The sequence below is a fragment of the Spinacia oleracea genome, chromosome 2 (assembly GCF_020520425.1).
Source record: "Spinacia oleracea cultivar Varoflay chromosome 2, BTI_SOV_V1, whole genome shotgun sequence".
NCBI classification, from domain to species: domain Eukaryota; kingdom Viridiplantae; phylum Streptophyta; class Magnoliopsida; order Caryophyllales; family Amaranthaceae; genus Spinacia; species Spinacia oleracea.
This window is the reverse complement of record NC_079488.1, coordinates 72,112,226-72,126,974: the sequence shown is the minus strand read 5'-3', so window position 1 is coordinate 72,126,974 and position 14,749 is coordinate 72,112,226. Positions and strand designations below refer to the sequence as shown.

At 42.1% G+C, this 14,749-nt stretch overlaps 1 protein-coding gene across 1 annotated transcript; it reads left to right on the top strand.

The window, feature by feature from the left end:
• The first annotated feature begins 1,212 nt into the window (after positions 1–1,212).
• On the top strand, positions 1,213–3,038 carry LOC130467521 (uncharacterized). Its single transcript, XM_056836048.1, has 3 exons — positions 1,213–2,451; positions 2,518–2,676; positions 2,802–3,038. The coding sequence occupies exons 1-3, from the start codon at positions 1,213–1,215 to the stop codon at positions 3,036–3,038; spliced, it is 1,635 nt and encodes a 544-aa protein (XP_056692026.1).
• The last annotated feature ends 11,711 nt before the right edge of the window (positions 3,039–14,749 follow it).

Here is a 14,749-nt window from a genome sequence, read left to right as displayed (position 1 = left end):
CTGAGATCGTCAAAGGCAAGAAATGAATACTCCGGAAACGATGATATTGCCGGAAACGGAAATATGGATCGTATCGAAAATATAAATATTATCCAAGTCGTAGATGTTGCCGGAAACGGAAACATGGTACGTATCGGAAAATATTATTGGAAATGGAAATATTGCCGGAATCGGAAATATTGCCGGAAGCGGAAATATTGTCAGAATCGGAAATATTATCGAAATCGGAAAATAATTCCGGAAACGGAAATATTAAATATTTGTTCGAAACGGAAATTAATTCCGGAATCGGAAATATTAAATATTGTTCGTATCGGAAATGAATTCCGGAATCGGGAATTTAATCGGAAGCGCGTCGTACGAATTAGCATCAGACGAGACTTGCTAGACGAAGGCCCAGCACGAAGCCAGGCCTACACCCAGCAAGCCGAGCGCCCAAACACACGCTGCCAAGCCACGCCAGGCCCAGCGCAAGGCCAGGCCCAGCAATGGCCTTGGCGTGCGCGCGCGGGCAGTTGCTCGTGGGCTGCGAGCAGCGCCAGCTCGTGTGGGCCGCAAGGCCTGCGCGGGTTCGTGCGATGCTCGTGCAACGTTTGTGTTTCAATACAAATCCTAAAGCTAATTGAATTTGTTCTATGATTAAATCCTAATCCTAATAAAGATAGAATTTGTTTAATAGAGTTTTAATAAGATTCTAATTAAATAAATTAGTATCCTAATAGGATTCCAAGTCCTTTTCCATAACTATATAAATAGGTGCCTAGGGTCACATATTTAAATCGAGAATTGAAGTATTCAAAGGTAAGATTTTCAAGAAAAATCAGTCACTCTCTTGCCCCATAATAGCCGAATTTCATACTACCTTAAGGGAGATTCTAGTTGGTCAAGCTTAAGGCGGATTCGGACGTGCTGTGGACTATCTACGGAGGGACGACACTTGGAGTCCTAAAAAACTTATTCTTGTTCGGTTCGGGCGCAGCTAGGGAGGGCACGCTACAAAGTGTATGCATCTGAATTATGCTAAATGATTATGTGTAAATAATATGTTTCCTGGCTTTATGGTTTTTCCGCATGATTTATGTTTATTCATATGTATCATAACCTAACATTTCAGAAAAAGGATTCGTGGCGGTGATATCCGGAGAGATAGCGGCAGGAGAACCATGTAAAGAGGGACGGCAATCAGGTTCATCATATCCCTGTCCCGTGCAAATGAATTTACCTCCTGTGGAAATTTCTAAAGATGATTACCGAAAGGCGGCAGCACCATATGATGATGACCCATTGGTTCTAGAGATTAAGGTGGCTAATCTTAGAGTGAAAAGAGTGCTGGTAGACACGGGGAGCTCGTCCGACATAATCAGTCTGCATTGCCTGCAAAAGTTGAAGCACGATGCCGGAGCAATAGAGAAAGTATTCAAACCCTTAGTAGGATTTGGAGGAAGCGTCGTCCGCCCAATTGGCTCCATCTTGCTCCCAGTCTCCATTGGCTACCCTCCAGTGACCAAGGAAGGTGTCATTCGACTTACGATTGTAGCAAGCCTCACCGCATTCAATATCATACTCGGCCGTCCAGCACTCAATGACCTAAAAGCTGTGATTGTTCCCCATCTACTACTAGTTAAGTTCGTAGGAAGGAATGGACGCATCGGATCTCTCTATGGAAACCAACAGCTGGCCAGAGATTGTTACTTATCAATGTTTGAACCACCAGCATGGGGAGCCTCTCCAAAGAAAAACGAACAGTTGAAACCACTGACAAGCCAGCGTAAACTCCGAGAAACACCTACGGCACATAGTGCGGACAGACGCCCTAAGCCTGTAGGAGCACACTATGATATAGTTCTAGACCTAGCGGACCCATCCCGAACAGTCCCCATTGGAGTCCCTCTTGTCGACCCCATGGCAGCGGCACTAGTACAACTACTTCGAGAGTACAAAGAAATATTTTCCTTCACGGTAGAGGAAATGCCAGGCATTGATCCGGCGGTAGCCGTGCACAAGCTGAATGTAGATAGCACTATGAAACCAGTGCGACAGAAGAAAAGGAATCATGGGGAAGCAAGAAATTTAGCCGTTGTCGCTGAAGTACAGAAGTTAATGGACGCAGGCTTCATACGTCCATGTCAGTACCCAGACTGGGTAGCCAATGTGGTCCTGGTACCTAAGCCCAATGGGACGTGGAGGATGTGTGTCGACTATACTGATTTAAATAAAGCCTGCCCCAAAGACAGTTTCCCACTACCAAAGATAGATCGACTCGTCGACTCAACGGCAGGGCACGCCATGATGAGCTTCATGGACGCTTACTCCGGATTTCATCAGATCCCTTTGTGGCCCGAGGACCAGGAGAAGACCTCATTTGTCACAGAGCAAGGTTTGTACTGCTACAAAGCCATGTCGTTCGGTCTAAAAAATGCTCCAGCCACCTTTCAACGACTGGTGAACACGGTTTTTGCAAAGCAACAAGGGAGGAATATAGAAGCCTATATTGATGATATGATTGTAAAAAGCAAGCAAAAGATGGATCACCTCGGCGATTTGCGGGAGACCTCTGAGACCCTTCGGGCTTACCAAATGAGACTCAATCCTAAGAAATGCATTTTCGGAGTCTCTTCCGGCAAATTCCTTGGATTTTTGATTGATGAGAGTGGTATTGAGGCCAATCCTGACAAGGTGCAGGCCGTCATCACTATGACGTCGCCAAAGACGGTTAAAGATGTGCAACGCTTGACTGGTTGTCTTGCCGCCTTGGGTCGATTTTTGTCTAGAGTTGGAGATAAGTGTCATTACTTTTTCAGTACCATCAAAAAGGGTACCCAGTTTTAATGGACGCCACAGGCAGAAGCCGCCTTCCTACGTTTGAAAGAGCATCTACACACTCTGCCACGGCTAGTCAGCCCTCTCTCAGGGAAGGTTCTGTGCCTCTACCTTGCCATCTCAGACTACGCTCTAAGCGCCGTCCTACTTACAGAGAGGGATGGGATGCAACTACCTGTCTATTTCGTCAGCCAAATCTTGCAGAATGCAGAACTTAAATATCCAATTGTTGAAAAATTCTCTTCGCTCTGTTCTTGGCTAGCAAAAAGCTTCACCCTTACTTCCTGGCCCATCGGCTGATAGTGTACACGGATCAACCTCTGAAATGGCCATTTACCAACCTGGAAGCGTCCGGAAGAATGCTCAACTGGGCAATCGAGCTTAATGCATTTGATATTTCGTATGAGCCGCAGAAGGCTATAAAGGGACATGCTTTTGCTGACTTTATTGCCGGAATGACCAGGCCACTTTACTCGAAAAACGAAAAGACTCAGTGGGTGGTCCACGTGGATGGTTCTGCCACCCAAAATGGGTGTGGAGCCGGCATTATCTGTGTATAACCAGAAGGGGATGTATATGAATATGCAATGCGTTTTAACTTTCAGACGTCAAACAATGAAGCTAAATATGAAGCCTTGATATGCGGAATCCAAATGAGCAGAGCAGCAGGGGCGGCAGAGGTCCTGGTTTTATCCGAGTCACAGCTAATTGTTAGTCAAGTAAAGGGAGAATATGAAGCCAAGGACGACGCCATGATAAAATATTTGGAAAAGGTCCACCAAGAAGCTCAGCAGCGGACTAGCTTTGAAATACAACACATACCCCGGTCTGAAAACAGAAAAGCAGACGCCTTATCCAAGTTGGCAAGCTCAGCATCTTGCGACACGCCACGTCATGTATTTTGGGAGGTAAAACAGTCCAAGAGCATTGACGTCTTGAGAACAGACGTCTTGGACCGAACGGCCACCTGGATGGATGATATTGTCAATTTCAAAATGAATGGAGTGCTCCCTGATGATCCCAAGCAGGCAGAAAGGTTACAAAAGAAATGCACCTGGTTCGAAATATGGAACGGGACTCTATACAAAAAGGCTTTCTCACGGCCTCTTTTTCGCTGCGTAACCCCAGAGAAGGGGCATCAAGTATTGGAAGATCTCCATCAGGGATTATGCAGCTCGCACATAGGGGGGAGGGCCTTGGCAGAAAAAGCTCTAAGAACTGGACACTATTGGCCCACTCTCAAAGAAGACGCTCTAGACTTGGTCAAGCGGTGTGATAAATGTCAACGGTTTGCTCATCTAATTCGACGGCCAGCTCAGAAACTAACACCAATCACCAACCCAATACCATTTGCCAAATGGGGGATGGACCTATTAGGCCCTTATACGACGGCACCAGGAGGACTGCGCTATGTGATAGTTGTCGTCGACTACTTCACCAAATGGGTAGAAGCTGAAGCTCTAAAAAACACTAAGGCCCGGGACATGAGAGCTTTCATATGGAAAAACATTATTACAAGGTTCGGCGTTCCTCAGTCCATTGTCTTCGACGATGGACTACAATTCAAGACACCTAAATTAGAGAGCTGGTTGGTTGACCATGGCATCACGGCATGTTTTGCATCGGTAGGCCGCTCCCAAGCTAGCGGACAAGTAGAAGCATTCAACAAAATCATCTCTAAAGGGATGAAAAAGAAACTTGATGAAGCAAAAGGGTTGTGGGCCGACGAGTTATCCAATGTCTTATGGTCTATACGGACCACAGCAAAGAATTCTACAGGAGAAACACCATTCTTATTAGCCTATGGAGATGAGGCCGTCCTACCAATTGAAATGTGTGAACCAACCCTGCGCGTCATGTTATTTAATGAAGACACCAATTGGGAAATGATGAAAGCGGCCCTGGATTTCTTGCCAGAAGCCAGAGGGAACGCGGCTCTGCGCCAGCAACTATACAAACTCCGGATGACTAGGGAGTACAACAAAAGGGTCTCTAGAAGAATCTTAAAAGTTGGAGATTTTGTGTTAAGGAAGATGGAAGCCGTTGGACGCGCCAATGAACAAGGGAAACTCACCCCTACCTGGGAAGGTCCATATGAGATCTACGAGGAAGTTCGAGACGGAACCTACCGGATCCAAGACATGCAGGGACGTCCGATCTTGCGTACCTGGAATGCAGACAACCTGAAGAAGTACTTTTTCTAAATTAACATGTATGTTATCTTGATTGATGAATGCTTTGTAAGAATGAAGACGTCCAACTATAGACGCATCATGTAGCACGGCCTAATGAATTTTAAATAAAAAAAAAATTCCTGCAAGCCGGCCTTGCTGGAAACATTTATGTCAAAGATGTTATCAAATCTCTTGAAGAGGTGCAAACTAACATTCTCTTAAGAATTAAAGACTAGTCGTTTAAAGGCCTAAGAAGTGGCCCAGATTAGCACCCTCACTAGGCTGATCACCTAAAACACAGGGGACACACACTTTTCGGCAGTTACATGAAGTAGCTAAAGACCTTGGCAATAAAGACCAAGGCAAATATTTTTCGTCCCTATTTAGGGGCGTCAGCTATAAATGATGAATTCTATAAATGATGAATTAATCAACAAAAAAAATAGAAACGACAAATAAAGCTAAGAACAAAAACGTTCAAAAGACGCCTAGTCATTTCAATGAGTTATTCATAATTATAAATTATGCACATAGTGCCATTAAGCAGGGCGTCACCAAAACATACCCAATATAAATACAAGGCACCTAGAATGCCTCACTAATCATCATCGCTGGGAACAAACTCAGGAGGGGCGCGTCCTTCTTTCTGGGCTTTCTCCGCCTCCACCTGATAGTCGAGGAACTTCTCAAACCAGCTGAAGGGGCGCTGACTGCCAAACTCGGCATTCCAGGCAAGCTCCATGCCCCCTCGAATCGACTTCTCACCCAGCACGGCTGACTGGTTAAGCACCCCCTTTGACGTGGCCACTTCTTTGCGAGCCGCCTCCAGCTGTGTTTCCAACTCCTTAAACTGAGTGTCAAGACGAGAAAACTCAGCCTCCTCCTCCTTAATCTTCTCAGAAAGATCCTTAATCTGAGAGAAATTCTGATCAATCTGTTCAAGGCGGTGCTTATTCTCAGCACGTTGGGAGGTCAGGGACTTGGTCACCGCGTCGATCTCCTCCCTCCTGTTGAGACGAAGCTCCTCCAGTTCAGCAAAATGTTGATCGCCGCACTGACTAGCCAGAAGACGGTGTCTAGCCTCTTCATGCACCAGAGAAGTGCACCACTTCTTCAGCGAGACCAGCAGAATAAACATCTGCATAAAACAGCAAGAGTAATTATCAAAAATATAACGTTTCCCTAAAAAACAAGGATAATAAAAGCTTACATCCAACGCGGAGGACTGCATGGCGGCAAGTTGAGTCTCGGCCGCCTCAGGAAGGGTCTCAGCATACTTCAGGGGAATAGCATTGTGCATCAGACTCATTATTTGCCTCCGGTCCTGAGAAGTAAACCGGCTTGAAGAAGGGATCTGATCCAATTCAGCATCAATGGCTTTTTGAGGGTCGGGTATTTCTATTGGAAAAACAACTGCCTTATAATCCCTGGGAGAGACTATAGAACTGCTAGACGAGGAACGGCAAGTGGTTACGATGTTGGAGTAAAACTTACCACCAGAATTCCTAGCCCGCTATGCCGTCCTCAGAGGAATGTTCCGGCGGACGGCTTCCGGAATTCCCCCAAGTGGATCAGCCGCCGCCTTAGCTTTTTGAGAGCTAGGAGAAGGGAACACCCTTTGATGCGCAGTGGACGCCTTCGAAGCTGTCGACTTGAAGACGGGCTTCCCCATGCCACCAGCCTTACGCTTGGAAGAAGGAAGTGCCGTGGCCGAGGCAGCTTTCCTCGAACCCTGAAGAGACAAAGTCACGTCAATTGAAAAAAAAAAAAAAAAAAAACTGAAGAGAAATCCCACACTCTGGAAAGCTTGAGCAATACCTTCTTTTCCTCAGTGGGAGGAATAAGATCTTGAGCAGCCTGCTCCGGGACAGCCTGCTCTGGGATCGCCTGCTCAGCTGCCTTCTGACGTTGTAAGGCCTCAAAGGTGTTGGCGTCAAGCACTTCTGCCAGCCAGGTCGGCATATCTACCCGGCCCTTGGCTGCATCGTCCAGCTTCTCCATGGCCTCGTCTGAAAAACAAGGAAGACGTTAGTGAAAAACGAAGCATTAATAAAAACGACGAAAGGTCCGGGGTACAAAACATTACCCCTCGGCATATACGGACACAAGCCCACAGCCGAGAGGAAAACGAGATCGCCCAACTGATCCAAATGAGGAAACCACCCCTCGGGCATATAAGCCGTCTTGGTCCTAACTGAGAGCGGCTTGGCCTTGAACAAAGACGAGATCCGTTTCCAGATGGCGGCGGAAATTGGAGGAAAGGAACCGCTTTTCCCAACAAAGTTGGGTTGAAGCGTCCAACGTCTCATCCTGCTGCACATCTCCAAGTTGGTGGTTCTGATAACCACCCACTTCTTCCTCCAGTGATGCCACTTGGACGCCTTGCCCATCACCGTCCGATAAGTGCCCTTATAAGTATGAGCTAACCAACCTTCGGCGGAACGAGGAACCTGAGACATTGAGGCTATCCTGAGAAATGCTGGGAAGGAGGGAGTAATACCCTCAAGCTCACACCGGGCAATATAGCCAAAGACGCCGACCCAGGAGTTGGGGGACATCTGGTTCAAACCAATGTTGAAGCCGTCCAACACCTCCACCACAAAAGGGTGAGGAGGAAACCTCATGCCTAGCTTTAGAAAGGAGATGTACATGGCGAACTCCCCTTCTACTAAGCCAAAGCTAGTACAGTCTATGCCGGCTGGCATGCAAAACTTGTACTCAGAACCTAAGTTTAGAGACGCCCCATAATCCGCCCCCTTGGCGGTTAGAAAGTTCAGCCACGTCTGAAGAGGGAAAATCTCACAGGGGTGAAGGTGGCCTTCTTCTCCACCTGAAGGGCCCGCTGGCGCACCGTCGGCGCGCTCGTTTGTGGGGGCGTCCTCCTCTATGGGGGAAGAAGATTCCCCTTCGAAATGTGGCTCGTCTTCTATTTGCACCATGATATCCTGCACAGGCTGAAGAATTGGCTCAAGACGAGGGGCATAACTTGAGAAATGAAGACGTCAAAATATCAGGTCGCCGCCCTCAGTTTAGACGAGGCCCTCACATCATAGATAAGAAAAGGGAACAAGGAATGAACAAAATTAACAAACAAGTTTTTCCAAATTAAATGTTACCTGACAGATCGAAGAGAAGATTTCCAAATAAATTCGATGAAGAACTGCAAGAACAAGACTTTAAAGATTGTGGCGGTGCTACAATGTCTACTGGTGGATGCTGGACGCCGAAAATTGCCTTCTCCTGTGGCTGTCAAATGATTACTAGAAATGAGGGGGGAAATCACTCAAACTTGCCACTTATTTATAGAGGGGTAAGAAATGATTACCCCTGCCACGCGTCGTCGCCTTACTGGATAACCCAAGAGTAGTGAAAACTAACGTCTGTTTTCACCCCTCATGAGGGGCAAATGATGTGGGCCCAAATATCTCCACCTTAAGGCCCAAAGAAGACACAATGACCAATCGAGCCACCCAGATGGTTCATGGGCCCAAGCCTAGGAAGTAGGCTCAGGCCTTGGTACTCAAACGAGATAAAGGGAAAAACCTTATTTTGCAAAGCCCACTTTCTCCATCCCAATTTGCGAAAGGCTCATCATTATTGGCCAAATGACATGTGTCCTAAATCCCCAAGGGGCACGTGTCCCCTAGCTAGGGTTGAGGGATCAATTCCCAAGAAACCCTAGCCCTATAAAAGGCTCAGATCCCAAGGTAAGAGCATTCAATTCATGCTCACCAACTCAAAACTATCTTTGCTCTGCCTTCTCTCTACAAATTACTTCTCTGTCTAGCTTATACTTACTTAAGCATCAGAGGGAATATTCCTACGGGAATATTCTTGTTTTGCAGGTTGCCAGAAGTTCGTGCCAGCTCATACTTGATACCTCCGAGGAACGCGTGACACATCATCACCGTAAAAGATCCCACAACAACTACTACTTCCATTTTTCTCGATAAACTACTTTTATTTTCATGGTTGTTAACAACTTTAACTATTAATATTTTAAATTATCAATTAGTATAAATTATTAAAAAAAATAGTAGTATTATGTAAGTATCTAGACAAATCCAACAAAATACTACGGAGTACATGACTATATATGTTCATCATAAAGTGTTAATAATCACCAAAAAAAAAAAAAAAACGGAGCAATGTGTGAATATAATAGCTAGGGTAAAAATAAAATAGTTGCATCTAAAAAAATCAGGAATTATGTAGTATATAGATTAGATTACGCAAGTTCTTTTCATGTTTAAATAAGTTCATAATTTATTTAAAGTATTAAAATATTACTATCAATGGCGTTGACAATTATCGGATTTAGTTGCTAAATATACTACGTATAAAATACTCCGTAGTACAATCAATGACGGTTATAATTATCGCATTTAGTTGTTAAAATATGATCGAGTATATAGTATAGTAATTTTTTTATACACTCTTATTCATACTTGATTGATTTCTAATTTATTTGTATTCGTATTATGTAAGTACAAAATTTAAATCAGTAGACCACTCTTAAAGTTTTATAAAAATTCTATTACGTACTCCGTATAATCGGCAACTTTTGTGAAAGACCGCCTTACGGGAAAGACCACCTTTATTGCTTAACTAATTGGTTCTATTGCTTAACTAATTATTTTTAGTGCTTAACTAATTAGTTTCATTGTTTAACTAATTAGTTTCGGTGCTTAACTAATTAATCTCATTGCTTAACTTATATGACACCAAGACAGTCTTTTGTGTAAGACCGCCTTATATAAAAGTTTCTACCGTATAGTAGATCAATTTTTTTTATATATAAAAGATAGTTTTAGAAAAAAAAAAGATAGTTGTTATAATACCCTTATTTGGTTATAGTTGTTATCAAATATAGAAAAGATAGTTTCAAAAAATATTCCAAATGTATAAAATGAATTTTTTTTTTATTTCCAGGAAAAGAGAATCAAATATTTGTATGAGGTGAAAGTTAACAAAATTGTAGGATTAGATGCTAATAGCGGAATTGCAGAAAACACTTTTCTCACATCTAACAGGATCGCAAGCATACATTAATACGAATCATAAAATAGGAGTTAAATATACCTTTGATGCGTGATTCCCGAGTATACGAACAAGGACCAATTCGGAGACAGAACCCCAAGCGTGATTCCTCTATTTAGTCCACACGAGCACGGATCAAGATCTCCTTGCGTCGTTTGCTAGAACGGATGGAGAAGATGGAAATCTCTCTCTCACTTTCACAAGGAAGGGACGGATTTGGAGTATTGAATAAGGTTAATGATTTATTCAACTTGTGTTTAATCATATGGTCATCACGTCTATTTATAACGTTCATAATAGCTTGATAACCAATCCTAGTAGAACTAGAAAACCTAGTAATCCTAGTAAACCTTAACTACTCCAAAATGCTATCCAACACCAAAGACCATCATGGGCCTTGGGTCATATTGATCATATCCAATACTCTATTGTGTGTGACCTTATAGGACCCGGTTATATTAGTAGTAGCCCAATAATAATTAGCCCACAGTTCATAATTGGTTTCTAGCAAAACATTATGACCACCTAAATAACCGGATTATTAATCTCCATTATTAATCCTAATCTATATTTAGTGATTGCCATCTTGATTAAAGGACATATTCCTTCAATCTCCCACTTGTCCTTAAACAAGTGTGCAATATTAAATTCCTTCGTCACTTAATGTCCAATTTGATAATATGATGACATCTTATGTAATCCATATTAATATTCAAATTATTTCTTGAACTTCGAGCTCGAACTGTCAAAACAAATGATTAACTTTAATCCATTTGAGCACGGCCATGCATTTTCAGTTCTTACTCTTCAAGAGGCCTAAGACACCATTCCTATTGACATAGGAGGACTTCTTCATTCTTGTACAGCTATAACTCCAACTCAATTTTTAGCAATCCCGAGCACTGCCTTTATAACCTCCTTTTACGGCAATGCGTTTGACAATGTCAAAGACATACTAATCACTGAGTGTGAAAATACCATACTCATGTATGAGGAACCAACTATAATAGTTTAACCACAAAATTCTATAACATGTTTAAAGAATTTTCAGGTAGGTCAGTCCAACATATATTCATAACATATATCCATGTAAATGATTAGACATCCTTATGTCCCTATAACCCATGAAACCAGGTGTTATCAATCGACTTATAAACCAGTCTTTTAGTTAGTCGTTTATGTCCAATTTAACGACTTAGACTAGGGACAGTTCATAATTTATAATCTCAATTCACTTAGTAGGGTTTCATTCAATAAAACTTTTATGATGATCCTATTTGATAATTATAAATTATTTGGACATTTTATTTAATTCTAAACCAAAATTAAATAATGAAACTTCATTTCAAATAAACAAAACATGATAAAGAGTTTTACACTTATGAAAACAATGTTCATAATCTAAAACAAATCAATCTCAAAGCCATTCGATCTCCAATGTGTTTGATTCCCTTGGCCCTAGTGTGGCTGTCATGCTTGGGCATAGGTAAGGGTTTAGTCAACGGATCTGCTATGTTGTCATCTGTATGAACTTTGCAAAGCTTCACATCTCCTCTTTCGACATAATCTCGAATGACATGGAATTTGCCAAGTACATGTTTGGATCTAGGTTCTGAACTTGGTTCCTTTGATTGAGCTATTGCACCATTGTTGTCACAATAGATGTCAATTGCTTTAGCACAATTAGGAACAACGCCAAGTTCAGTAATAAATTTCTTAATCCAAATTGCCTCCTTTGCAGCCTCTACTGCAGCAATGTACTCAGCTTCTGTTGTAGAATCAGCCACCGTGCTTTGCTTTGAACTCTTCCAGCTTACAACTCCTCCATTTAGGATGAAGACATATCCCGACTGGGATCGAAAGTCATCTCTATCCGTTTGGAAGCTCGCATCAGTATAGCCTTCAACAATCAACTCATCATCTCCTCCATACACTAAGAAATCATCTTTTGTCCTTCTCAAGTACTTTAAGATGTTCTTAGCTGCATTCCAGTGTGCTTCTCCTGGATTAAATTGGAATCTGCTGCACATACTCAAGGCATATGCAACATCTGGGCGAGTAGAGATCATGGCATACATGATGGATCCTATTCCAGATGCGTAAGGAATCCTACTCATTTTATCTAGCTCAACTTGTGTAACTGGACACTGTGTCTTGCTTAGATGTACGCCATGTTGCATGGGTAGGAATCCTTTCTTTGATTCCTTCATATTGAACCTGTCAAGAATCCTATCCACATAAGTTCCTTGACTTAGTCCAATAAGCTTTTTAGATCTATCTCTATGGATCTTTATACCCAAAATGTACTCTGCCTCTCCTAAGTCTTTCATTGAAAAGCATTTCCCCAGCCATTCCTTGACGGACTCTAGCATAGGGATGTCGTTTCCTATGAGTAGTATGTCATCCACATACAAGACTAAGAAGACTACCTTACTCCCACTAAACTTCTTGTACATACAAGCCTCTTCTTGACATCTGATGAAATCAAACCTTTTGATAGCTTCATCAAATCTAAGATTCCAACTCCTTGATGCATGCTTTAGCCCATAAATGGACTTCTTAAGCTTGCATACTTTCCTAGGATTTTCTGGATCCTCAAAACCTTCTGGTTGTGTCATGTACACATCATCTTTCAAATAACCATTAAGAAAGGCGGTTTTGACATCCATTTGCCAACTCTCATAGTCATAATGAGCTGCAATCGCTAGGATTATCCGAATGGATTTAAGCATAGCCACTGGTGAAAAGGTTTCGTCATAGTCAATACCACGAACTTGTTTGAATCCTTTTGCAACCAATCTAGCTTTGAAAACTGTTATGTTTCCATCCTTGTCCTTTTTCAATTTGAAAACCCACTTGCACCCTATGGGTATTACCCCATCTGGCAAGTCTATCAAGTCTCATACTTGATTTTCGGACATGGAATCCATTTCAGATGTCATGGCTTCATGCCATTTTTCGGAGTCTGGACTCGTCACAGCTTGCTTGTAAGTAATAGGCTCTTTGCTTTCCAGAAGCAAGATGTCCAAATTTCCAGTCAATATGAAATCAGTATATTTCTTTGATGGGATTCTGGGCCTTTCAGATCTACGTGTGGGTTGAACAACAGGAGGAGTTTCCACAACTGTTAGTGGTACTCCGCGCGAATTAGATTCGAGTGGGACGTTAGGAGGAGGATCATTGAATGGTTCTTCCTCCGGCGTAGGGGTAGTTACCCTATAAAGGGTTGCGTCGCCCCAAGCCGTCGTCTCTAACATAGGTTGATCTATGTCCATTTGTTGCTCTTCTCGGACTTCTTCGAGATGAATATTTCTCCCACTTGTCTTTTTTGGAAAAAAAAAAAAATTCAGAAAGACACTATCCCGAGAAACAAATACTTTGTGCTCACTTGGATTGTAGAAATAGTATCCTTTTGTTTCCTTAAGATACCCTACGAAAAAGCATTTATCTAATTTGGGTGTGAGCTTGTCTGAGATTAAACGTTTTACATAAGCCTCACAACCCCAGATTTTTAGAAAAGAAAGTTTTTGAACTTTTCCGGTCCATAACTCGTATGGAGTCTTTTCAACAGCCTTAGACGGAGTCCTGTTTAGTGTAAATGCGGCAGTTGTTAGAGCATGTCCCCAGAAAGATATTGGAAGTTCAGCAAAACTCATCATAGATCGAACCATATCAAGTAGAGTTCGATTCCTCCTTTCAGAAACACCATTCAATTGTGGAGTTCCTGGTGGAGTGAGTTGTAAAACAATTCCACATCTCTTTAGATGGTTATCAAATTCTTGACTCAAATATTCGTCACCACGATCAGATCGTAATGCTTTGATTTTCTTGCCAAGTTGATTTTGCACTTCATTTTGAAACTCTTTGAACTTTTCAAAAGATTCAAATTTATGTTTCATCAAGTAAATATACCCATATCTACTTAAATCATCCGTAAAGGTAATGAAGTATCGAAAACCACTTCTAGCTTCTGAACTCATTGGTCCACAAACATCTGTATGGATGAGGCCCAAGAGATCACTAGCTCTTTCACCTTGTCCAGTAAAAGGTGATCTTGTCATTTTTCCCATTAGGCATGATTCACATGTATCAAAAGATTCACAATCAAATGATTTTAGAAGTCCATCCTTTTGGAGTTTCTTGATGCGTTGCAAGCTAATGTGACCTAAATGACAATGCCATAGGTAAGTGGTGTTCAAATCATTTGATTTTTGCTTTTTAGTATTTATGTTATAGACATGGGTTTATAAATCTAGCATATAAAGCCCATTCAACAATTTAGCATTGGCATAAAACATATCATCCTTATAAATAGAACAACAATTATTCTTTATAACGAATGTAAAACCTTCAGAATCCAAAACGGAAGTTGAAATGATGTTTTTGGTAATTGCAGGAACAAAATAACAATTATTTAATTCTAACACTAAACCAGATGGTAAAGATAGACTATAATCTCCTATTGCGAGGGCTGCAACCTTTGCACCATTTCCAACTCGTAGGTCTACCTCTCCCTTAGCCAAGCTCCTACTTCTTCTTAATTAGTCCTTGCACATTCGAAATAATGTGAGAACCACAACCGGTATCAAATACCCATGAAGTAGTATTTGCTGCAAGAATATCTATAACATATATACCTGAAGTGGAAACTACAGTTCCATTTTTCTTGTTTTCCAGGTACTTTGGGAAGTTCCTTTTCCAATGCCCTTTTGCAT